This window comes from Salvelinus fontinalis, chromosome 31 (genome assembly GCF_029448725.1).
Source record: "Salvelinus fontinalis isolate EN_2023a chromosome 31, ASM2944872v1, whole genome shotgun sequence".
Classification (NCBI taxonomy): Eukaryota; Metazoa; Chordata; class Actinopteri; order Salmoniformes; family Salmonidae; genus Salvelinus; species Salvelinus fontinalis.
In genome coordinates, this window is record NC_074695.1 from 44980825 (window position 1) to 45007240 (window position 26416).

Below are 26416 nucleotides of genomic sequence, written 5' to 3' on the forward strand. Positions count from 1 at the left end.
GTGACGACCTGCCACCTACTGCCGCCTAGTGGCTACCTGCCACCTACTGCCGCCTAGTGGCGACCTGCCACCTACTGCCGCCTAGTGGTTACCTGCCACCTACTGCCGCCTAGTGGCGACCTGCCACCTACTGCCGCCTAGTGGCTACCTGCCTCTTAAAAAGAAAACGGTACCAAGGGAAGTGCTTTATGCATGCTCATTTCTTGGGTCTCAGGGGCTGCAGGTGTGAACATTTGAAATGTAAATTATGGAATTCCCTCGCGTGGTTATTTTAATGGAGAAAAGTCCTCAATGAAACTGACATTAGGCTAAATGTGGAGATTTATACATTTGCCTCTGTTGGCAATCAAGTAACCTATTAATGTATATGCTTTTGTAGGCTACCATTTGATATAATAAGCATGTTGAATTTACAATATCACTGGAGTCATTGCAAATCAATTTGTGCCACTTGTAGTCTACCTCGAGCTGGCAAATCAATGTAATAAATTGCCTATAACTTCAGTGTATTGTTGTTGTAGCCTTGTGATATTATGAACGCATTAGATTGGGGCGGCAGGCTGCCTAGTGGTTAGAGCATTGGGCCAGTAACAGAAAGGTTGCTAGATTGAATCCCCGAGCTGACACAGTAAAAATCTGTCAGTTAACCCACTGTTCCTAGGCTGTCATTGTAAATAAGAATGTGTTCTTATTAACTGACTTGCCTAGTTATACAAATATATATTTTTTATTGACGGTAACAATAGTCAGACTAGGCTACAGGTAAAACAAATTCCCCAAAATGAACACTGGCTATTGTTGACAAGAATATTCAGCTCATGTACATATTATTAGTATTTAATTCAGGGATTGAAATTACGACCCCATCCTCAGTAGCCTATTCCAGCAGGCTATTGGGAAATAAGCACTTCTTATTTCGAAATCTCCTCGCTATTCATGTTGAATAAATTAGTCTGTTAATTCGAACTAAGCAAGTTGCTAAATTGTTCAGTTTACATCTTGCCTACATCTTGTCTAGGCTACTGTAGACTATCTGAAATGAGACATAGGCCTATTAGGCTTTCATTTATCTAAGCAAACAATGATTATATACAATTTTAATAGAATCATAAACACAGATTTGAATCATAAATCATAGCCCTTAGCCGTGTTATATTGGCCATATATCACAAACCTTGAAGTGCCTTATTGCTATTATAAACTGGTTACCAACTTAATTAGAGCAGGAAAAATACATGTTTTGATATACCCGTGGTATACAGCTGTCAGCCAATCAGCATTCAGGGCTCGAACCACCCAGTTTATAATTACAATAATAAACCTGGTTCGAGCCCTGGATGCTGATTGGCTGAAAGCCACGATATATCAGACCATATACCACAGGTATGACAAAACATTACTTTTTACTGTTCGAATTACATTGGCAACACGTTTATAATAGCAATAAGGCACCCCAGGGGTTTGTGGTATATGGCCAATATACCACGACTAACGGCTGTATCTAGGCACTCAGTGTTGCGTCATGCATAAGAACATACCACCTTATGCCTTATCACTCAATCATAGCAGTCAAGCGAGATAAACCGACATCCATTGATGGAAAATAATCTGCCGAGTTTAAAAGCCTCTTAAGGATCAGACTCTTTTTTAAAATTTTCGCATAAAATGGCATACCCAAATCTAACTGCCTGTAGCTCAGGACCTGAAGCAAGGAAATGCATATTCTTGATACCATTTGAAAGGAGACACTTTGAAGTTTGTGGAAATGTGAAATTAATGTAGGAGCATATAACACATTCGATCTGGGAAAAAAAACAAGAGAGTAAAAGATAATACAAACAAAAAAACATGCATTTTTTTTTTTTTTTGTTTCATCATCTTTGAAATGCAAGGGAAAGGACATAATATAATATTGCAGTTTAGGCACCATTTTGATTTTGGCCACTAGAGGGTAGCAGTGTGTTTCAGATTGATCCAGTGAAGTGTTGCAATAGTGCACAATATTTTGTATCTTGTATCAAGTTTGCCCAAACTTGCCGGATTGGTCAATTGATACATTTTTAAGTACATAACTATAGAGAACATACAAAACTGATATGGGAATATAAAATGTAAGTTTACACACTCCCAGGAATGTCACAGATGATTAGCTTATACACTAACTTTCACACATCTAGATGGCCGGGTGGGCTGGGTGTGGAGCCAGAGACAACAGGGGTTCAAACTGTAGAACCCAGTTCCTACATTTTAATTTAAAAATTGATTTTATCAAACAAAACTATGCTACATTTTATCTCTGGGAACCTCAGGATGACAAATCAGAGCAAGATTACTGAATGTAAGTACATTATTTACCTTCGGAGGTGAATGTTTCAAACCAGTTGCCGTGATAAACGTTTTTTGTTGTTGTGTACTCTCCTCAAACAACAGCATGGCATTTTTTCACTGTAATAGCCACTGTAAATTGGACAGTGCAGTTAGATTAACAATAATTTAAGATTTCTGCCCATATAAGACATGTCTATGTCCTGGAAAGTTGCTGTTACTTACACCATCACCCGGTATAGGGACAGCGATCCCTGAGGTTTTAATATGGGATAATTATATTTTCTCTTGTCACATATTAAAATTCCTTTATTACATCATGTCATAGCTTGCAATAAGTATTATTTTGAGGAAACTCAAAATTTTGCTTCTAACGTCGTTACTATGATATTCCTTCTTTAATTGGCTCGATAACGTTATGGAAAAAGGGTTTATTGTATAGATATGGCAACTCCTCTCTTGCTGTGAAAAATAATAATAATTGGACTAGTTTCAGGCATTTTGTGCAGGTTTTGAGTGGTCATTGGGCAATACATTGTGTGCAGAACCTAGCAACCCTGAACCGTCGTCTCGCGCCGAACAGCGCATGATCAAGCCTTCAAATCAACCGCACTACTTTGATATAACGATATAATATTCTGTTGCTAGGATAGGGGTGTGTTAAACTCATTCCGCGGAGGGCAGAGTGTCTGCGGGTTTTTTGTTTTTCTTTTCAATTAAGACCTAGACAACCAGGTGAGGGGAGTAATTTACTAATTTGTGAACTTAATTCATTAATCAAATACAAGGGTCAGGTGAAAACACGCAGCCAGACACTCTGTGGAATGAGTTTGACACTTGTGCTAGGACGAGAACGGTATTCAAATGCTTCTTCCCGGCTGTTCTTACGGTCCGTCTTATCCCGGGATCCTTGGGACGTCCCTACTCCATTGAATTTGAAATGTAAAATTAAGTTCAGGGTAGGAACGTCCAAAGGATTCGGATAGCACTGCCCCAGTTCCTACACACGAACCGGCCATAGACGTAGCTAGAAAATCCCGCCTCGTTGAACTCATGATTGACACTAGGCTGAACAAATGACGTGCAAGGGAATTGATGGAGGCGGTGTCGGGAAGCTTCCTACCCCAAGTCATGGGGAGGAAGATCTATATTGCATTCATAGATATCCTATTAGATTAAGTTTTTAATTATGTGATTATTATGTGTAAGTAATCTAATTATTAATAGTAAGTAATCTAATTCCTAATTCTATGATTGCATAGTCCTCGCTCCTTATCAAAACCCCATTGCATGAGAAGGTCAGAGGGGAGGAGCCTTTGGCTTTTCATCCAATGGCTTTTGAGAAGGAGACGATGAGAGAAGACGCGAGAAGTATGCATTTGAGATTTTTCAATGTTGAAGCAACGAAAGGGATACCAAAGACTGTACAGAATGTTTAGAGACTATGTGGTGAAAACGTTACCTCCAAGACATTTTTTCATTCTGTCCAGTCATAAATATTGTTCTATAGCTGTCTTCATTTCCGGGTACGTATTGATTGTTTTACATGAAAGACCATGTATTCCTTTAGTTTTAGTAACATAAAGCGTTTAAAATCGGCATATTTCTCAATGTGAACCGGGAAACTGTTGTTATTAGCTAGTTAGGTACAGTAACGCGTTAGGCTAACTAGCTAACTTGCTATCCAGCAGAGCCCACTGAACGCAAAGAAAGTTGTGGTAAATCCAGTTTGATATAGTTAGCTAGCTACACTTTGCAAGTGTAAAGTATATTTAAGTACTGTAGATAGACACAATGAAACAACCTAGCTAGCAACAATATAGTCTCACCCTACTGTTAATGCCTTTCACCCTGGCCTGTCACTTATTCAGCCATGCCTGACCTTCTGACCCCAGCCCTCGCATTCAAGAATAACAACGTTGTGCAACATATTTATTTTAGTATAGGTTGTCAAACCATATCGACATGAGTTGTTATGGCATGATTTGGCTTCACCTTATCAGTTGTACAAATGCCAGAAATCAGATATCTCAATATCTGCATGTCATCATGTCCCTATAGTGGGAGTACAGTGATGGATGACTTTTTCTGTACACTTCACTTTTTAAACCTAGCTATCTCCTAACTGTTCCAGGAACATTACACAATGGTCAAGGGACCAGGAGTATGAGCTGATTTATAACCAATCAAAGTAGGCCTAACCCTTTCAACAACATTTGCCATACAAATTTGTCAAACAAGTGTTCACTGTAACCTGGCCTAGATCCCCAAAAAGAGCACGTAGCAAAAGGCTCAGAGCTATAACCATCTGGCCAAACAGTTGTCCTTTTAGGCAACATAGAGCATAAATTGTTCAGAGGAGCATACATCTTATTTATCTAGGCTAGACAGCTGTCAAATTAGGCAAGGCGACTAAAGTAACATTTAGCACTTAACCAGTGACACGTATTCATACAGAGACATCAGGGAAGAGTCAGCGGTGGCAATGGTGAAACAGTGAGGGTTTTGGGGCAGCAGGTAGCCTAGTGGTTAGAGCATTGGACTAGTAACCGGAAGGTTGAACCCCGGAGCTGACAAGGTAAAAATCTGTTGTTCTGCCCCTGAACAAGGCAGTTAACCAACTGTTCCTAGGCCGTCATTGTAAATAAGAATGTGTTCTTAACTGACTTGCCTAGTTAAAGAGAGGTTAAATAAAAAATAAATAAAAAAAGGGATAGGGGCGCCTGAACCTGTATTTAATAGCTTGACTGTCGCTTTTCTCCATGTATTCACTAGAGGACAGCATTGCACATGTGGTTGTTATAAAACCAATGACCTCTGTGTTCTTCAGGCCCCACTTCACCACCAAGCACACATCCTGTGCTCACGACAACATTTCCTTTGTATAGATATAATCACTTTTCTATTCACAAGTCGTCCCTGTGGCAAGGAATGGTAATCAAAGTTACAAGCACAGAGTGTTACCATTGCTGTAACCTCTGTGTTGTGAGTGTGGCCTGGTTGGCTATTTAAAACCTACTCTAATTGACAAACTCCTGTCTGGGATCACGAACAATAACAGACAGGCTGTTACCTAGGTATAGTGAATTATTGATGATTTCACAAAGCACATGATGCAAGCGGGAGGTTTCTTGGAACACACCTACATGCACACACTGTAACCTTCTTGGGTCTGGCATTACAAAATGCCATCCCTTTCCCCAACTTTTCTAATGTATTACGCACCATTTCCAACATCAATTGTTGTACCAGAAATTAACTAGCCTAGGCCTGCCTATATGTTATGGATTAGGCCTTATAGAATAGTCCAAAACAATAACCATCCACAAAATAGAATATTACACAGCTGGGATATCCCTACAACAAACATACACACAGCCCCAAAATAAGCAATTTTATATATTTATTTTCTAAACTTAATTTTAGCAAAAACAATATGGAACTTTCATTTTGAGGAGGCCCACTTGCATGTTTCACTTTGTCTATTTGGCCTGTACTTTAAAATAATGCTTTTTGGCCTAATGATTTATTAATTTTATTTTGGAACAAGCCCATATATAGCCTTTTGTATTGAATTCATTTATATTTATTACAGAATATTTTTAACATGTTTCCTTTTATGTTAATCCTAATTTTTATATAATATGGATTTAGCATTTAGTTATTTTTAATTCCACTAATGTTATAGGGGCAGACTCCCTGGTCTACATTCTATATGGTGTGCAATTTCTTCTAACCTTGGTTGTAGTTGTTTTGGTGAAGAACCGTGTGCCCTCTCTCGCTCGCCTGAAGACAGTTGAGGAGGAGGGAGGGGTTTAGACAAAGGCCTTCTCTACAAAAATGGAGGCTACAGCAGAGCAGCCCTGTTGTCCTTTTTTCATTTTCTACATGCTGACATTTCTAATATATTATCCATGAAAATAACACAACGTGCATCAGATGCAACCTTAGGTAATGGTATTACATTGTTATGTGTGTTCTTTAGGCCACAGAAATGCAGTTAAATGTGTTATTTTGTAATTAGGGCCTAGCTTTCTCTCTTTCTTTTCTCTCCCTGTCTCTCCCGCACTCAGAGCTGCTCCTGCCTGCGCTGAACAAAGATAATTACTCAGGAAATGCTTCGGCCAATCGGATGCGGCCTTACATCCCGCTTGTGAGAAAGGGGCCAGTCAGGGCCTGGCTACCATCAGACGGGCCTGATCGCCTTGCCTGAAGAGAGGAGCCTTCCCGGGCTGAGAGTGTCCTCCATGTTTTATAAGTGTTGACATAACAGTGTGTCAGGCAGCCATGCATCCACAGAGGTAAGCCCTGTCTTTATTTTGACTCTAATTACAACATTCCTTTCTCCTCTCTGTTGTGTGACTGTTGTGCAAATCTAAATGTGAATACCTGAAAATCACAGATTGCTTTCCCAAAGGAGTAGGGGGGCTTTGTGGGCGGGTTAGGCCTCGCAAGGCCCCTGCTCCATAGAGAGCTGAAATGGGGGGGGGGGGGGGGGGGGGGGTTGGATAAGGACTCACCCCTGCTCTCTCTCTGTGTAGCAGGGTCACGTGTGCCCAAGACATCCAGACTGCCATGCAGTGGGCCATGGCAAATCCTTTTTTCCCATGGCTTTTTTTTTTTTTTTTTTACAATGCTAAAGAGAGTGAGATCCAAGTGTGCACTCTCTTTTCTCCTCTCTGCTGCGCCAGCCTAGTTGTGTGTCATGACAGAGTCAGAGATGATGGGGGATGGGTGGCAGAAAAAGGGTTAGTGTGGTGGAGGGATGGGGGGGGGGGGTGTTTGCCTGTTTTTGTGATCTAGTGTGTCATGCCAGGCCAGAGAGAATGGACGTGAGGGCAACAGATGTGCCTGTTAGAGGGACCATGGGGGGGTCTTTAGGAAGGGGCTGATGGTTAACTGAACACTGGTTGCTTACAGTGAGAGGTGTGGGGGGGGGGGGTGAATGTAATGATTTTCTCTGCAGATATGATCATAATTCTTCACCAATTGATGCAAGTACAAACAAGGCAGTGAATGCCTGCCGCATGAGGCTAAATGCCTCTCCAGTCTCACCCGCATCAGAACTCACACAGGGTCCTCAGAGTTCATTCATTGTCCCAACCAAAAATGGGTTATCTGAGGGGAGTTCTTGAATTTCAGCCTGTCAATTTAACATTTATTTTATTCTTCCTTTACACATTAATAGCCCTGTGTAGGCTAGTTGTTTTGAAGCTAGTTGGGATACGGGGAGGCCCGAGGCCTCAAGTTTACAGGCCTGTGCTACGTTGACTCTGTAGCACTCATCCATGTAAAGCTGCTTCCTCTGCTCTGTGCCCCTCAAACGGTGGCCATTTTGTGTGAAACTCTGCTCTTGTCGTCACAGATATAAACTACCAGAGAAGCACTTCATTTTTTGTTGTTGTGATTGTTGATTGCGTGTATTTCGTATGCGTGATGTTGTGTTTGTCTTCAGCTCGACTCATATTTGTCCGTATTTGCGTGCTTGTTTTTCTCTTCCCCTCCTTGGCACCGCTCGGGCCTCACTCACCTATTTATAGCTGTAGAGACAAAAACACCATTGATCTGCTGCTTCATTTAAATGCCTGGTTTGACGTTTCTGTAATACTTGGTTCAAGAGAATCCTATCTCCCTTTGTAAGTAGGTAAGTGAAACTGCATAGCTGGCTCTCAATTCACAATAATCTTTTTTGGTAGTACTTTATTTTATAGTACTGTTTCCACTGGTGTTTGAATTGGAAATTACTTTATGGTTCTTAGTTCAAATAATTCATCACAATTAATAACTAGCTCCCTACTTGTTTTCAAATAGTGCCTAGGAGTGATTCATTTGAATGAATCAGAAAGTAATTAATAGGTTCTAAATGTGTAATAAGTTACCATGGCACGGCAGATCTTAAAATGCACATTTCACTTTGAAAAAATGATGAGCAAAAGCCTAACCTTCAGTGTCAAACCTAGATTATAGTTTCTAAGCTTTTTGCTTTGTAATCTGTACGGGGGGGTTCTACGTTCCTTACTCTCAACCATCTTGGTATAGCTCTACACAAGCATGCTTCATTATGCGAATGGCACATCAACCGCCATTACGTTAGCGTTCTCCTTTTTTAATGTGATTTATGTTAAATACACTTTCATGGACAAAACTGAAAACAAACGTGATCCAACACACCGGAATAAAATTAATTTTGAACAGTCATTGACATTTAGGTGAGCTTGGAGACGTGTAAAAATTCATGCCGTGCTCTGTTAGTGTTATGTTAGTGGGTATGTTAGTAATCTGGTGACAGGTTATCTTTAGACGATCGTCTGGGGTTGCTGGGGGTTTGCTGAGGCAACATTGCTCGTAAATTGTGATTTACTGCCTCTCAACCACAAAAAACAACTCATCCCTCTTCTAAAGCCTCTTACCCGGTTCACTCAGTCACGCTCAAAACAGACAACCTTCTAAACCGAGGGGAAATTACACCGTTTGAATGCAAGGGGAATCTCTGCATTGCAGCAGAAAATGTTTTTAAGGAAGAGGGAAGCCTGCACACAGGGAGCCATATGGCATAGCACAGCCGACCAATCCTGTCCCGCCCTGCAGACCCTCCAGCCAATTACAGCAGCAGCTGAGGTTAAAGCTTGAAAATCGCTGTGAGTGCGGCAGCACAGGGAGAGCAGGGGCCTTCTGGAAAATTCCACAGCCATCTTTGTTTCGTCCCTTCCAGCCAAATGTAAAAACCAGGCTGAAGGATTTTCTTGCATATTCTGTGCTATATCACAAGGTATGCTACCACACTTCAATTATCTCTGTTGAAGAACATGTTATTCGATTAAGAAATTCAGACAAAATTGAATCAGGTGTATAATGAATCTTATAGTATGAAAAAGCAGGCAAAAGCCTGGCACCTATTTCTGTACCTAAAACGAGTTGTTTCATATTGTCTTGAGGGAACAGTACATTTAACCTTGATGGTGTTGTTTGTATCTTGTTATGTCTCTCAGAGTCAGTCTTCTCTCTGGAGGACAGGGGCTGCATGGTGAAGAGGGTGCCAGGTTGTTTCTCTATCAACAATACTGGTTCTCAGTGGATTCAAGGACACATTACCAACTCAAAGTATACAACAAAACCACCCTGCTTTTATGGCACCACTTACAGAGCAGGATAGCAGGTTTTTAATCAGGAACCCAGACCCTCGCTCACATGAGACACCACTGTGTTGCATGAGACCAAAACAGTGTAGTCTCCTCAGGGATACAGCATAGGTTTGTCAGATCTGTCTTTAGTCTCAGTGTCTTCCCCCTTTTTATTATTAAGCCTAATTATTCTTCGACAGCAGTGCGTTCAATGAAGTCGAGACTGAAGACGGGGGGGGGGGGGGGGGGGGTAAAATGGATAAGAGTGATCTCCAATTAGCTGGATTTATCTTCTCTCGCTCTCCATCTGTCTCTCATCTATGTCTCCCTTTCTCTGTACTCTGAAGCAAACGTGGTTCGGCTTAACTGTGTTTTGATGTTTGGATGTTGAACTGTAATCTCCACGGATCTCCTGGTCCTCCTGTGTTTGTGTGTGTGTGTGGTGGTGGTGAGGGGGGGGGGGGGGGTGCCAGTGCCTGTGACTGGAGCCTCGGTCTGTGTGGGGGATGTGTGAGAGGGGGGAGGGGAAGCCGGCTGTGGCCTCCATTTTCTGTGACGAGAGAACCCTGCTCTGCCTCTGCTCGACTGTCTCTCTGAGGAGCCAGTGGAATCTCAAGGCACAGAGTCAGTGTGTGTGTGTTTTTTTCTTCTTTTATCAGGCATTCCTCCTTGCGGAGGGTGGGTGTTTATCAATGTTATCCTGAATTTTGCTCATCTGGAATATTCCCAGATCCTGAAGATTTTTCTGCTATCTGTTCTGGCATGTTTCTGGAATACTGCTCCTGGTCTGAAATGCCCTCTGGAAGAACATAGGATGACCAGTTGAGAGAGAGAAACTATCTGCCTAGTCAGAAACTACATGATCAGGTGGTTATTATGTCACGCTGGCTGCTCGGTGAGCCTATTTTTGAGTGAATAAAAGAGTGTAAACCTTGGCTCACTGCTGGGCTGCATGCTAACAGTACTCTGTCATCTCACAGTGCTCTCGCTGCTAGCACACGTAGCACAGAGAGTTGGCTAACATTAGCTCTCTTTCATGTGGGCCTCGTTTTGTTTGTTCGCTCTCTGTGTCCAGAACAGCAAGGCCCTGTAGGGGGATATCTGTCAGCGGCGTGTCTAAACAAGAAAAGGCCCATATGCTGGATTATTTGTATTTTTCTTCATTTTTGTGTCCTCTTAATCTTCTTTCATGATCCAAATGACATTAGGGATTATTTGATGCTACACTCGTTTTGATAGTGGCGATTTAACCTGGTGATCATCGATTGAGACTTTCCCCCGTTGGGTTTATGAATGATCAATGTCACGGACTTGGTTTGACGAGCAGGACATCAAGGTTTACAGTGTGTGTTCATGGGGGTGGCTCTATTGGTTTAGTTTATTTAGTTAATGGCCTCTTTTACAGTGGTAGTCATGCTTGGGCTCATCAATGGCTGCCCTCAGCTCTGGAGCATTGTGCTGTCTCCTTTTTCTACTCAGTCCTTTTTTCCCTTTTTAGATCAATGACTGTGATGGATGTGGATTCTTAAGAATAGATCAACTCTAATCTCATTCAAGACTTTCCCATGTGACCACTTCTTGAACCTTGTCCAAAGGCTGTTTTTCTATCTAGCTAGTGCTAGATATTTGCCTTTTAGGCTGCCTGTACCTAGACGTTCTTTGCCCACTGCCACATCCACCTCTACCAGGAGCCACCAGGGCTAAGAGCCTGAACTGGTTCAGCGTGTGTCCTGTGGTGGGTCCATTCCCGAGGAGGATTTTCTTTAAGAGGACGATGAATGGGACGACATCCTTGGAACGAGGCTCTCAGTGGCACTGACAAAGGAGGGGCTGAACTCTCAAAGAACCCCATTCATCACCAAGGACCCCCCCCCTTTCTTCTCCTCCTCTTTCTTCCTGAGAGGAAATGAGATGAGAGCGGAACCAGAGACAGAAAAAGCTACAGGCTTTGATTTGGGCATTTCTTTGAATGAAAGAAGCTCTTTTTTTTTTAATATATTTTTTTATATATTGATATGATTTGCTGTGGAAATCTGATTTATTGTTTGGGCTGTTCAGAACATGATGTTTAGGCTAGTTAACAAACCTATGTAACAGGTAAAAACCCTGTAGTTAGCTAATAAGACCAAGGTTGACTCCGTAAAGCTTACTAAAGTGATCTGGTGCAGTGGGTTTCTAGGAATAGGCTAAACAGCCTTTAGGGACACCTGTTGTTAGAGCTGGGGTTTGAGTGGCTACCAAGAAGCACCTTCGCTTGACACTCTCTCTTCCATGACTGTCTGAGGCAATTTCCTGTGATTCACCGTCCATTTTGAAGGTGCAAATCCTTGCGTGACATAGCCTATGCAATTGTTTGTGTTTTCGGAATCATTGTTTTCAAGGCATTCCGCTTTTGAACGAACTTGCGTTGGACAGAACGAGCGTCTTGAATGTAGGTAGGTGGGCAAAGTGAGACGCAAACAAACTCGTCAATGCATGGCCCTCATCAGGACTGAAGCCCTTGTCTCTCCGTTGTCTCCTAGAGGACAGGCACACACAGCCTACTCTCTGTTGGGTGGCCTTGTTTGTTGTGCTGAGGCACGAGTTGTGGCCCAGCTGAATCAAGAGGACTTGTTGCCATGGAGATCCTCTCCAGTGGCACCCCATGGAACACAAACACCCAAGTCTATCTGACTGTGATGACCAATGATTATAGACACGCATAGGAAGACATGGTGATCATGAAGGCCATGGTTCTGAGGTCCAAGTACATTTTGTGACACGTCGGGTTGCACCTTAGATTTGGTAGCCTAACATTGTTAACTTATTGATGTTTCTCATTAAAGCAGGCATGAGGAAACAGCAATGGAAACTCTGGTGACTTTGTCCTCTGGGGTCCTGCCTTAGGTGGTGTTCCACTTGTTTACTGTGTGGCAGGATTTCGTTCGTGAACACCGTTTGTGACTGACTCTCCCTTTCTTTTTGTTTCCGTGCCCTCGCTCTGTGCAGTCTGGCTGAGGAGGAGGTAAAGACCGAGTCCGAGGGGGTAGAGGGGATGGATGTGTCCGTGCGATCCAAAGGTAAGAACAAGGCCTTGCGTACTAAGACAAATGTTACTGTGTTTTGAGAGGACCACTTATTCTAGTATTCTTCTTTTAGTCTTGATCTTACATTTAAACACGTTTGTTGTGAATCTCATTGAGCTACACTGAGCAACCATTCTGCCAATGAGTTAATATCAGATCACTGTAATGGAGCAACACTGCCTCAGGGATTGGTGAGGGAGGCATCCTTCACATGGGATCACTTGTCACAGGGCCCGAACACACTTCTCTTGGAATGTGGTTGCCATGTTGGCGTAGCAAGGATGATCAGATGTTAACTTATCATATGACATTTGTTGCCAGATTGAGAAACCAAGCGGTAAGGTTTGGTGGCCAAACTCTCTTATCTGGTCGGTATCCCTGGGCAAGCACTACTGTATTTAGTCTCTCGGTGATGGGGTTCTGCTAACAACAGAAAGGTCTGGGCTTTACACTGCCTTTGACCTTCACAATGACTCTTATCCCCGTCTGAGGAAAGATTAGTTGAGTAGTACTGAAGAAGATAGAGCCGGTCATTGTTGTGTAGACTGGCCTGAGACTGGGAGTGTCTCTGCCTCTCTAGTCTTTCATGCCAGGCGTCTAGTCTCTCCTTCTAAGCCTCATATTCATGAGTTGCCCATCCGTCACTCGGTCGCGTCGTTGCCATTGCTATCAACGTTCTACAGATGCTGCAGCCATATTAATGCGCAAAAGTTTGACGGGGGCTAATGACTGTTTTGTCTAAATTACACTTATAGGGTCTTGAGAATACGATGACATTGCTAAAGTAGGCACATATTTAGTAGGAATCAACTTTGCCATCATCAAGTTGTCAATTTACTTTAGACAGATGGCAATGTTGTCATTAGCAAGCAAAGTTTGTCAAAAGAACGAGCAATGCTAACGTTAGCTAGCTAAAATGTGTCTCCCTTCAATCTTAGCTAGCTAGCTAACATTATACTGCATCTAAAGTCAATCTGGCTACCTCAAAATAATGACAAAAGGTTTTCCAACTAATTATTTGCTGCCTTTAGACACAGTAATGCACTTTAGACCAAATCTTCATCGGTGCCCAATGAGGACGCATTGAATAGAATGCTCAGTTAGGCAGCAGTCCTAAAACGAACAATCAAAACCATATCGTGACGCAACGTGGAACACATTAATAAGCTGCTACTCTTGTTCCGTGTTGTATGTATGGTGACCTGGTCTCCCCTCTACTTTGGCCACTAGTGTCTGACCCTGGGTCAGCAGAGCGGGCGCTGGTGGCTCAGAAGAGGAAGGTGTCCAGCCCCACCCACTCCTCCAATGGCCACTCCCCCTCAGACACCTCCCCCAGCCCCCTGAAGAAGAAGAAGAAACCTGGAGCCGTCCATAGCAACAACAAAGACCAGGTGGGGGGGGGAGTGTGTGTGTGTGTGTGTGTTTGAATGCAGGTGTGTGTGTGTGCAGATGTGTGTGTGTGTGCGCAGGGGTGTGTGTGTGCAGGGATGTGTGTGCGCCTGTTACGGCTGGGCGATATATTTTTAATGAGCGTTTTATGTCCGCTTGTTCTCATGTTGTCTTTTTGGTCTCGTCTCATTCACTCCTTCTGTACTGTACACCTTCCCATTTACACCAGAAATCTGTATATAATAACGAGATGCTCATGTCTCTGCCCTAACAATGGGAGTCGTTGTCCCAAAGGTGGGAAGGCAGGCGACAAGTTAGGTTCAAAATAAGCGCATAGAAACGCATTGGGCTTATTTTGGACAGATTTAGGCAAGAGTGATACCTCTCACTTCGCCTCTTTCTCCCAAGCCCCTCCCCTACCATTCACAACAACAAAGATGAGAGATCACTTCTTCCACTCTGACAAACGGTTTCAAAGCGCTATTTGCATTTTTATTTTTTATTTTATCTTTATTTAACTAGGCATGTCAGTTAACAACAAATGCTTAATTACAATGACGGCCTACGCCGGCCAAACCCTAACCCGGACGACGCTGGGCCAATTGTGCCCTGCCCTATGGGACTCCCAATCACAGCCGGTTGTGAAACAGCCTGGAATCGAACTAGGGTCTGTAGTGACGCCTCTAGCACTGAGATGCAGTGCCTTAGACCCCTGCGCCACTCGGGAGCCCTTTGGTCCAACAGAATGGGTTATATGGACACCGAAACACATTAAGACATTATTTTACTCTAATGTAGGAGAAGTTAACCTTTCGAACCGTACGCTGTTTGTTTCAACTCCTCACATTTCGAGCAGTCAGACACTACTAAAACAGATGTACAAATGAACATTCATTCTGGAAAATGAATGCTCAGTTTGTCGCGCGCGCATTAACCGTACCACATATCGCCAGCAACATTTTAGTCAAATAAAGATTCTTATACTAGCCGTTTAGTCTGTGTTTTTATAAATGTGCAATAAGCATATAAGGAATTGGGAACTTGTTCTCATTCTGAGAAATAAGGTAGGGCCACTCATAGTTGGAGACGGACAGCAGCTTGGGTTCATAACAATTCAACTGTTTTGCCTTTTTAGCTGAATTTAGAGCTTGTGAAATTATACCTAGATCCAAGTTAGCTAAACTTGAAATATAAGTATTTGCTGCCTACTCACTAGCACGTGGGCTTGTACTTGAGAGTTTGTTCATGAGACCGGTGTCAATTTTCTACAATGCCTGCTACATTATTAGTGAATGTGCATAAATTTGTAACAAAAATGGCATTTTTCTAAACAGACCTGAAAGCCAGATCAGTGATTTATTAACTATTTTAATACAATTATTACTGGGTCTTATGGTCGTGGAAGGAATATATTCATCCTTGTTATAATTTCACAAGCTCTGAATTCAATAGATTATTGATGGCTGTTTTTAAATGCAGTGTATTTTACCTTTTAAATTGTACAACAAAGCTTATTTAGAGAAAACATAAAAAAAAATAAAAAATCTAGATATATTTTGTGAATCGCCCATAAGTTAGAAAAAATTTAGATATGAATTTTAGGCGTTATCGCACAGCTCTAGCGTCTGTTCACAACGTATTATGCCACAAGGTTTGCATTAGTTCATATCAAAAACATAGATGTTTGTGTATCATGTATTGATGATTAAATGTTAAAATAATTGCTCTGATGATTGGTAATCATAACTGTTTATAGAGTGGAATAACTTAATTACTTTTCTAAACCTAAACAGCCTTTTGGGAAAGAATAGATATTAATGCATATTATTGAATGCTTGCCAAATATTTTATATTTTTGCACATTTATTCCCATTTGTTGTGAATGCTTTGTTTTACATGCATGACACAAGTAAACCCCAAGCCAAAACCTTTGAATTCAGTTCCGCTGACAAATGAAAAAGTTGCATGTTCTGAACAGTGACATAGATATGTGCTGACTAGTATTGTCTTGTTCACTGATTGGTTGATGTGGGTTAATGAGGTGTCAATCATGATATCCAACACAAGACTGATTATTGGTCCACCAGGTAAAGTCACCAATCAAATTGCATTTAGTCTGTAACGACATAAACAGGTGACAAAAACACAAACCTCTGTTATAGATAAAGAACAATGGCATTACTATCTTATAGACAGACCTACATTGATATTGACGAGACCAACCAAAACAGTCTTGTGTTTTGGTGCCTGCTTGCTTATTACCCTGCCTTACTTGCCACTGTGTATTTCTCTCTGTGTTTCTGTTGCACTGCACCTTTTTGTGTTTGTTTTCTGCGTGTGTTTTGAAACCCGTCCCCTGTTTCTCTTGCCGCATTTCAGTCAGAGCTAAGACATGGTCCCTTTTACTATGTGAAGCAGCCATCACTCACCACAGACCCTGTTGATGTTGTACCGCAGGACGGCAGGAATGACTTCTACTGTTGGCTGTGCCACCGCGAGGGCCAGGTGCTCTGCTGTGAGCTCTGCCCGAGGGTGTACCATGCCAAGTGCCTCAAACTGCCAGCAGAGCCCGAGGGCGACTGGTTCTGTCCAGAGTGTGAGGTACTCGCTTGTGTGTGTGCCGCGTAGGTGTATATACGTGCGCATGTTGTGGGTGTGTTCCCCGGCACCTTTTCGCTTTAGCACTAGCTTAATATCCGCTTGCTCTTTTGGTGTCAGGTGATGGGGTTGGAGGCAAGCTTGGGTCAATTTCAATTCTTAATTTCAAGTAAATAATGTAAAAATACTTATACCCATACTTCCGGGGTCAGTTCCCTAACCTTTTGAGTGGTTTTGACGATGATATCATACAATTCGTGAAAACGCGGTCATTTTAAGATATGTATAAAATAATATTTGTGTTTGTGGATGAGTTTACTTCTGCCAATTATTGCGCTGAAGACCATTGCACTACGTTTTTCCCCATTTGAAGACCATTCAAAAAGCTTACAAAAGTTCAAAAACTACAAGGCTTCTTCCTGGAAAATGACGTGTGACTTTCATAGTGTATTATTCTGTAAAAAGGATAATACACATGGCACATTTTAAGTCTCGAATTGAAATGGAATCGAGCCCAAGCCTGTTTGGAGGGCAAACATAAAGTGGGCAGGATCTATATCTTCCCTCTGTAAATGGATTTCGCTGCTATGAGGACTAGTACTTCTGTCTCCTATAGATCATAACACAGATGCATAGTTAATAGCCAGCCTAGCAGACTGCTGTGAGTGGTTGTGGGTTAGCCCAGTCCCTGTGCTTGGTATAGTATCCCTTTTGGTTTTACCAGCTACTGTTTGTCATTGGTACTTTGCCCTGACTTTTTAAAATGTTTCCAGAAAATCACAGTAGCAGAGTGCATAGAGACACAGAGCAAAGCCATGACCATGCTAACGATAGATCAGCTCTCATACCTGCTGAAGTTTGCCCTCCAGAAGATGAAACAGCCAGGGGTAAGTTCAAATCACATTTTTAAATCACATTTTGTGTGTCACATTCTTAGTGAACAACCGGCATAGACTAACAGTGAAATGCTTACTTAACGTGTCCTTTTCCAACAATGCAGAGTTAAAGATACATTTTTTTGTTGTTGAAATAGTGACACAAGGAATAAGTACACAGTGAATAACGAATAACAATAGCTAGTAGAAAATAACATGGCTATATACAGGGAGTACCAGTACCGAGTCGTTCATTGACATTGATAGTTCTTTTGACATCCTCCAGGTGCCCACTGTGAGTCAGAGAGGGCTTTTGGTTGAATGGTGTGTTTATGAGAACTGATGCCTGTGACTGTTTCCTCTCTGGGCAGACTGAGCCCTTCTGGAAGCCCGTGTCTCTGGAGCAGCACCCTGACTATGCCGAGTACATATTCCATGCTATGGACCTCGCAACACTGGAGAAGGTACCGCTACATTCCCATTTGTCATTTCGCAGGCGCTTTTTATCTAGAGCGACTACATGCCATAAGTGAATTCAACTGAAGTCGAAATGGTGTTATCTAATACTGCACATTTTTTTTCCTCTGCTATATTTGTAGAATATGAAAAAGAAAATGTATGGCTGCACAGAAGCCTTCTTGGCTGACATGAAATGGATATTGCACAACTGCATCATCTACAATGGTGGTAGGTCACAAACACCTGCTTAACACCGTTTCCTTTCTGTACTGCTACTTGTTTTGGAGATCAACAACTTGGCTTTTACGAACATGCTTTTCTGTCTTTTGGTTTTGTTGCAGGTAATCACAAACTAACAGCAACAGCAAAGGTCGTTGTGAAGATCTGTGAACATGAAGTGAGTCGTTTTTACACGATGACTGAAATGCCAGCCTGGGTTGTGTTTTGTTTTCTCCCTTCCATGTGTAAAATGGCCATTTCAGTGATGTGGAAACTGCTGTCTGTTTCAGATGAATGAAATCGAGGTCTGTCCAGAGTGCTACCTGTCCTCGTGCCAAAAGAGGGACAACTGGTTTTGCGAGCCATGTGTAAGACAAACGTTTCCTCACCGTCTTTTGCAATGGACATTTTGAATAGATGTAAATGTAACTTTTTGTTCTTCCACATACTATGTGACTTGGGGTCACAATTAGGTTTGTCCCGAAGACAAATGTAGACTAGCCTAAATGTCATTTTTGAAATCTCAAAAACACTCTTTAGAGCACAGGAAAGTCTTTGCGAATCTTATTCCACTGTCTGGTTTTATGCTGTCTTATCGGACCTTTCCCCTGGTGTGCCTCCCCTCTTAGGGTCATACCCACCCCCTGGTGTGGGCCAAGCTGAAGGGCTTCCCCTTCTGGCCAGCCAAAGCACTACGGGAGAAAGACGGACAGGTGGACGCACGCTTCTTCGGACAGCATGACAGGTGAGCCTTGCCGTTGGATGAAAGGAGAGGATGGGAAGGGACTTTTCATCGTTTTTACTTGGACTCCTCTGAAGTAGTTCTATGCTTATCCTACTCCTAACAAGTCTGTCTTTTTTTTTTTTCTCCCATAGGGCGTGGGTTCCCATCAACAACTGCTACCTCATGTCCAAGGAGATTCCCTTCTCTGTGAAGAAGACCAAGAGCATCTTCAACAGTGCCATGCAGGAGATGGAGGTCTACGTGGAGAACATCCGCAAGAAGTTTGGGGTGTTTAACTACGCCCCCTTCCGGACCCCCTTCACACCCAACAACCAGCTCCAGATGCTGCTGGATCCAGCCAACCCCGGGGCAGGGGCCGTGAAGATGGAGAAACCCGACAAGATGCGCTTCAACTTCGACATGACCGCGTCTCCCAAGATGCTCCTGGGCAAGAGCTCTCTGTCGAGCGGGATGGGGCGGAGGATCTCTCTGACGGACATGCCTCGCTCTCCCATGAGCACCAACTCCTCTGTACACACGGGGTCTGACGTGGAGCAGGATGGGATGGAGAGAGGGCCCAGGAACCCCCCATTCCACTACAGTGCTGGGGAGGAGTCTATGGACTACACCGGTAATTAACATGCTCCTGACTCTAACACGTCATACGACTAACTAACACAGGGGTATTATCTACAGAATAGTCACAGTCAAAACATGGGTTGGGATCAAGACTCAAACCATTTGTGGCGGTTAAAGTGTTATGTGTTCTGGCCACAGCGTCCCCTGGGTCAGTGAAGATGGGCCATGCAGGCAGCTTGACGGGCAGCCCCAAGCCATTCTCCCCTGGTCTGGTGCCCAAGCAGGAGAGGGCCCCGGGCACAGGCAGCATCCTCAATCTCAACCTGGGTGGGTCCCATCTAACCTCTCCTCCTCCTGTAGCACCTTGTCTTGTGCTGTGTGTTTGGTTAGGGGTTATGTTTCGGTTGTGTGTTGAGTTCGAGTGTCATTTGCCACAGATCGTGTGAAGGCTGAGATGGACCTGAAGGAGCTCAGTGAGGCAGTACAGCAGCAGCAGCAGCAGCAACAACAACAACAACAGGGGTCATCACTCCTCACCACCGCCCCCAAGAGACCAATCAGGAGCCTGGACAAGACCATCGAGAGCTGCAAGGCCCAACTCGGTACACTCACAAACCATTCATGAATTGTGTCTCAAGGCCTACAAATGATACGCTGATGACATATGATACATATACAGTACCAGTCAAAAGTTTGGACACACCTACTCTTTCAAGGGTTTTTCTTTATTTTAACTATTTTCTACATTGTAGAATAATAGTGAAGACATCAAAACTATAAAATAACACATATGGAATCATGTAGTAACCAAAAAAGTGTTAATCAAAATATATTATATATTTGAGATTCTTCAAAATAGCCACCCTTTGCCTTGATGACAGCTTTGCACACTCTTGGCATTTTCTCAACCAGCTTCAACTGGAATGCCTTTCCAACAGTCTTTAAGGAGTTTCCACATATGCTGAGCAATTGTTGGCTGCTTTTCCTTAACTTTGCGGTCCAACTCATCCCAAACCATCTCAATTGGGTTGAGGTTGGATGATTGTGGAGGCCAGGTCATCTGATGCAGCACTCCATCACTCTCCTTCTTGGTCAAATAGCCCTTACACATCCTGGAGGTGTGTTGGGTCATTGTCCTGTTGAAAAACAAATGATAGTCCCACTAAGTGCAAACCAGATGGGATGGCGTATCACTTCAGAATGCTATGGTAGCCATGCTGGTTAAGTGCCTTGAAATCTAAATAAATCACAGGCAGTGTCACCAGCAAGCACCATCACACCACATCCTCCATGCTTCATGGTGAGAACCACACATGCAGAGATCATCCATTCACCTACTCTGCGTCTCACAAAGACATGGCGGTTGGAACCAAAAATCTCAAATTTGGGCTCATCAGACCAAAGGACAGATTTCCACCAGTCTGTCCATTGCTCATGTTTCTTGGCCCAAGCAAGTCTCTTCTTCTTGTTGTCCTTTAGTAGGGGTTTCTTTGCTGAAATTCGACCATGAAGGCCTGATTCACGCAGTCTCCTCTGAACAGTTGTTGAGATGTCTGTTAGGGGAATTCTGTGAAGCATTTATTTGGGCTACAATTTCTGAGGCTGGTGACTCTAATGAACGTATCCTCTGAAGCAGAGGTAACTCTGGGTTTTCCTTTCCTGTGACGGTCCTCATGAGAGACAGTTTCATCACAGCGCTTGATGTTTTTTGCGACTTTACTTGAAGAAACTTTCAAAGTTCTTGAAATGTTTTACGGATTGACTGACCTTCATGTCTTAAAGTACTGAAGGACTGTCATTTCCCTTTGCTTATTTGATCTGTTCTTGCCATAATATGGACTTGGTCTTTTACCAAATAGGTATACCACCCCTACCTTGTCACAACACAACTGATTGGCTCAAACGCAATAAGAAGGAGAGAAATTCCTCAAATTAACTTTTACCAAGGCACAACTGTTAATTGAAATGCATTCCAGGTGACTACCTCATGAAGCTAGTTGAGAGAATGCCAAGAGTGTGCAAAGCTGTCATCAAGGCTACTTTGAAGAATCTAAAATATTAAATATATTTTGATTTATTCAATACTCATTTGATTCCATATGTGTTATTTCATAGTTTTGATGTCTTCACTATTATTCTACAATGTAAAAATAAAGAAAAACACTATGTATTGTTTCTTTGTCCTTGTGCAGGCATTGATGGGATCTCTGAGGACGTGTATAAGGGTGTGGAACACAGTGACTCAGAGGATTCCGAAAAGTCTGACTCCAGCGACAGCGAGTACCTTAGCGATGAGGAGCACAGACAGAAGAGCGCCACCCATGACGACAAGGACAAAGCAGAGAGGGAGTCAAGGAAGAGGCCCAAGGCGAGCGCACAGGGAGAGGACAAGGAGGCAGTCACAGAGACCAGGGATAAAAAAAACTCTGAAGCCCTGCTCAAAGACAGACAGGGCATCAATGGCCCAGAGAGAGACTCCCAGGAGAAGCCCAGGACGCCCCAGACTCAGCCCCCCACAGACATGCCCAAGGCCCCAGAGGGGAGGGCCCTTGCTGGCCCAGACCAGGACTCAGACTCGGAGAGGGAGCTGGTTATTGACCTGGGGGATGAACAGGGGGGTCGCGACCGTAAGGCCAGGAGGGAGCCAGGGGCCGGAGTCGCTAAGGCCATGAAGGAGCCCCTTGGCACCAAGCTGGAAGGTGAGGGTTCAGTTATTGTCTTGTTTCATTTGATTTGTGCACCCTAGTTGCTTTGTATCAGACATTTGTAAGAGACTGAGGCCTAAAGGCTCAGCAGAAAGGAGGAAAACACGTGATTGTTCTGTTATTTAATCAGTGTCATTTCTTCTCCGACCAGGAAAATTCCCTGCCGCGGTGACACCCTCTCCAGCCTCTGCCACTTTGTCCAACCTCAAAGACCCCAGTCAGCCACTCATCAACCCTCCACTCAACCTGTCCTCCAGCACAGGCTCTGGTCAGCCCAACACGGCCCTCAGCACCACCCCCTCTCCAGCCCCCACCTCTGCCCCCACCCTCTCCTCCGCCGCCTCGGCAGTGAAGAAACAGCGCCCTCTGCTGCCCAAAGAGACGGCTCAGGCAGTGCAACGTACGGTGGTGTGGAACCCGGCCAACAAGTTCCAGACGTCGTCCCAGAAGTGGCACATGCAGAAGGTGCAGCGGCAGCAGCAGCAGGAGGAGCAGCCGTCTACGCCAACACAAACACAGGTTCCTGTTCCGGTCCAGGTGCCGACGCAGACCCAGGCACAGACACGCAGCCCACAGCAGCTCCAGTCACAGCAGCAGTTGCCGGCATCTTCCAGTATGCGCTACCAGACCAGACAAGCAGCAAAAGGTACATAGAAACTCACAACTCCCCAAATTCTTTACACACATTCATCTCATCTTAGTTAATATGAGCTATTGAATGTTTATTTTCATTCCCTTTCCCTCTTCTGTGTTTTGCAGCCGTGCAACAGAAAGATGGTCCCCAGACCTCCACCTCATCAGTCACCTTGGTCACCTCTGGTGCCGCCTCCTCCTCGTCTTACCTGGCAGGAGACTTTCAGATCCCCACAGCTTCAGCAGATGTGGCAGCTGACATAGCAAAGTACACCAACAAAGTGAGTCAGCGAGATGCTTATATGCCTGCTTCACACAGAATGAATGTACTTTACAGAGGGAAGTTTATAGATTAACAGATTATATTTGTGTTTTATTGATCTGGAAAGTTACCTGTGTGACATCAATCTGTGAGTTGTAATAATCTCACCGGAACTTTTCAGATGATGGAAACGATAAAAGGAACGATGACAGAAATCTACAACGACCTTTCCAAAAGCACTTCAGGAAACACAATCGCAGAGGTGAGGGTTACGGTGAACAGACTTTTGGTTGAGTCCATAAAATAGATCAACCTCTCTCTCCCCTGTCTCACTGCTTTGTGACAACTGTTGAATGTTTTTGCACAGATCCGGCGGCTGAGGATAGAGATTGAGAAACTTCAGTGGCTACATCAGCAAGAGCTTTCGGAGATGAAGCACAATCTTGGTTTGTTCCACTTGTTCCTTACAAATATGCACCTCTTTTAGGTTGGTATCATTATATATATATATATATATGTTTGTCTATAGACTGGTTGGTTGTTTAGCAACAAAAGCGTTGTGTGCGCAACTATGGGGCAAAACAGACAAGGCGTCACTACTTGAGGCGTCACTACAGACCTGGGTTCGATCCCAGGCTGTGTCAAAGCCGGCCATGACCGGGAGACCCATGAGGCGGCGCACAATTGGCCCAGCGTCGTCCGGGTTAGGGGAGGGTTTGGCCGGATGGGATTTCCTTGCTCTAGCGATTCCTTGTGGCGGGCCAGTACTGTACATTGTTAGAGTTGTTGGTTGGTTAGCTGGCTAGTAAATTTGAGCCATATTCGCATTGACATGAAGTCAGTCAAAGCACCTCAAAACAAGACATGGTATCAACAACAAGATAAAACTAGCTGAAAGCCACCTACGATTCCCCACATGGCAGGTTCTTGGCATTGTTGCTCGCAATCTGACCGTACAGCATCAAAACGCACGACTTCAGCCAACCAGTCTGTCAGCCAATTCATGTGTGTATGAGATGGACTTCATATCTGTGTTTTCTGACATCTTAATAATGCAAGTGTGTGCATTATACCTGTATGTACAATATACTCATTCCATTCCTGTGTTGTAATCGTAAAACATGCATCGTTACATTCATTATTTTCAATATACTGTGAATTATATTGTTTTCTAAATGTCTATGTGTGCCGTGTAGAACTGACTATGGCGGAGATGAGACAGAGTCTGGAGCAGGAGAGGGAGCGCCTGGTGGCGGAGGTGAAGAAGCATATGGAGGTGGAGAAACAGCAGGCGGTGGATGACACCAAGAAAAAGCAGTGGTGTGCCAACTGCAGGAAGGAGGCCATATTCTACTGCTGCTGGAACACTAGCTACTGTGACTACCCCTGCCAGCAAGCCCACTGGCCAGAACACATGAAGTCCTGCACACAGTCAGGTATTACATACACAAGCAACGTAATTTGCACGAATGCATAGAAGAAAGTGCCTGTGCACTAAAACTTCAGGCACCAACATGCCATACACATTACACACTCTCTTTAGCGCTCTCTCTGTATTTTATTTTACTATCTGAACTTATGGTTCATGTCTGCCTCCATCTGTTCCTACAGCAACAGCTTCTCAGCAGGAACCAGAGGCGGAGTCTACCTCTGACCCTTCAGCCAAATCACCAGGTCACTCCTCCAGTGCCCAGACCCCTTCTGGTACAGGATCTGCTGCCACAGACAAAGGCCCCTCTTCTACCTGCTGTGTGGACAAGAGCAAGGACAGTGCCAGTGTTACTGTGCCCTAACCACTACACTGCACACACACACACACACACACACAATTTTACTCTACAATCCTGCAGTCTGTAAAATGTATGTATCTGTTGCAAAGAGACAGATCCAATAAACCAAGCCTTTTTGCGACCAACTAATCTGGGAATGTCCAGCGAATCTCCGTATGAAAGACCACAGAGGTATCAAAACCACCCTCACCCTCTCCTAGCCAGGCTTAGGGCTTTAAAACGCCAAGGACACTCCTTGCATAAAGTCCTGCTCCTCTGTGATTCAGCTGACTCATCCCCTGTCCCGTGTTTTGTTCAACGTCTGCCTCGTGATCCGATGTTTTAAGCCATCCTTCATCCTCCTCAAAGTCTATTTGCTAGACTGGAGGATTCACTTACCTTGTCCTTGTGACTAGTTCATCTGGATATCAAACTTCAGTCTGTATACATTTGAACTCTCTTTCCTCTTTTCATCCTATTTTTATATCCCTCTTACCATCTATCCTAACGCTAGTTATCTACAGGAAAGTACATCAAAAGATCAGACATCAATGTTTTGTGTGTTCTTACAACAATCTTAAACTTGAAACCTGTGATGCTGCTCTTTAAAATATACCACAAGTCTTTATAGTTATTTGCCACCAGAAGTGAAACCGAGCACATTACTGTGCCAGCCCTTTTTGGTACACCCTAACAATCTCAAATGTAAATGATTCTACATTGTTAATGTGGTTTAAAAGGTATTGTCAATGCGGTTTAAAAGTTTCATAATTTTGTAAGGATTTGACAAGGGTGTATTTGAAAATCCATGAACAGTATACACAGACATTTCATTCAAAGGGATAGCATTAAGTTGGTAATCACCCCCCCCCCCCGTGTGTACGTTATTGTTTCATACTCGTATATCGTAGTTCCTCAGTGTATACATAGATTTTAATAAACTGTGATGTATAAAAACTATAAAAAGGTTCAAACTGTACAAAGTTTTTGTAATAAGACACATGGACAATATTTATAGTGCTATGACAAGCATATGAGATTTTTTTTTTTTTTTTAAGTACTGTTTGTGAATGAAAATCACTTTCCAAATGTTTTGAAACGGCTCAGCTCTGGAAATCATTTTATTTAAATGCATTGTAAGACATTATATGAATGTCACCTGGACCCTCTGTTCAGATTCTGTCAGAACTATTTGTCTCATCAACCTTCAATGGTTTGGTTATTCATTAACAATGTAAGCCTACTCCAGAATGACTTTCGACCATGATAGTGTTTTTGGAGGGTAAAGGAAACAGCAAAACTGACTGACTGTATATTATTCTGAGCATGTTTATTTACCCCTTTGTTTGTCATATATTCTCTTGTTTACATATTGTACATATAGTAAATGGATTGTTAATGTCTTTAAGAAAAAAAATTAAACCGGTCTGACCAATGTTTTTAAAAAGTATTTTATTGGCATAAGTGGGCTTTGTTGCCACCTGGTGGACTACTGGGAACTGGTTTGGCTAAGTAAACATGACAAGCTTTGGTTTAATGTAGTAAATGTAATTTGTTGGTGTGCTCAAATTCAAAGTAAGGGATTGTTGCATTTAAGGGCAAATGGAAGGAGGATTAGGACTTCTTGGCAGGCTACTGTTTGAGCAGAGAAGGCAGATTTTGTACTAACTTGCTTTTTTGTAGCTATACTCTT

The 26416-nt window shown here is 43.3% G+C and overlaps 1 protein-coding gene across 9 annotated transcripts; it reads left to right on the top strand.

Moving 5' to 3' along the window:
• The first annotated feature begins 3658 nt into the window (after positions 1 to 3658).
• On the top strand, positions 3659 to 26173 carry LOC129830378 (MYND-type zinc finger-containing chromatin reader ZMYND8-like). 9 transcript variants are annotated; one of them, XM_055892912.1, is made up of 21 exons: positions 3659 to 3851; positions 6399 to 6626; positions 12435 to 12505; positions 13742 to 13902; positions 16280 to 16501; positions 17272 to 17385; positions 17745 to 17837; positions 17973 to 18060; positions 18174 to 18229; positions 18342 to 18419; positions 18681 to 18796; positions 18928 to 19406; positions 19553 to 19681; positions 19792 to 19956; positions 21547 to 22053; positions 22211 to 22705; positions 22819 to 22973; positions 23136 to 23216; positions 23322 to 23400; positions 24151 to 24390; positions 24566 to 26173. In XM_055892912.1, exons 2-21 carry the CDS (start codon positions 6613 to 6615, stop codon positions 24745 to 24747), a joined length of 3525 nt encoding a protein of 1174 aa, XP_055748887.1. In that variant the 5' UTR covers positions 3659 to 3851; positions 6399 to 6612; the 3' UTR covers positions 24748 to 26173. The 9 variants fall into 9 exon arrangements, with proteins under 9 accessions (XP_055748887.1, XP_055748894.1, XP_055748889.1 ...); XM_055892919.1 differs by having other exon boundaries at positions 16358 to 16501; XM_055892914.1 differs by lacking the exon at positions 3659 to 3851 and adding an exon at positions 6158 to 6276.
• Positions 26174 to 26416: the final 243 nt, after the last annotated feature.

Excerpts from the sequence above, each read along its gene's own strand:
- LOC129830378 (XM_055892911.1), top strand. The coding sequence starts at position 12,158 with ATGGTGATCATGAAGGCCATGGTTCTGAG. Across the intron at positions 18,061-18,173 it reads CTGCATCATCTACAATGGTG|GTAATCACAAACTAACAGCA; the intron begins GTAGGTCACAAA and ends GTTTTGTTGCAG. Across the intron at positions 22,974-23,135 it reads TAGCAAAGTACACCAACAAA|ATGATGGAAACGATAAAAGG; the intron begins GTGAGTCAGCGA and ends GGAACTTTTCAG.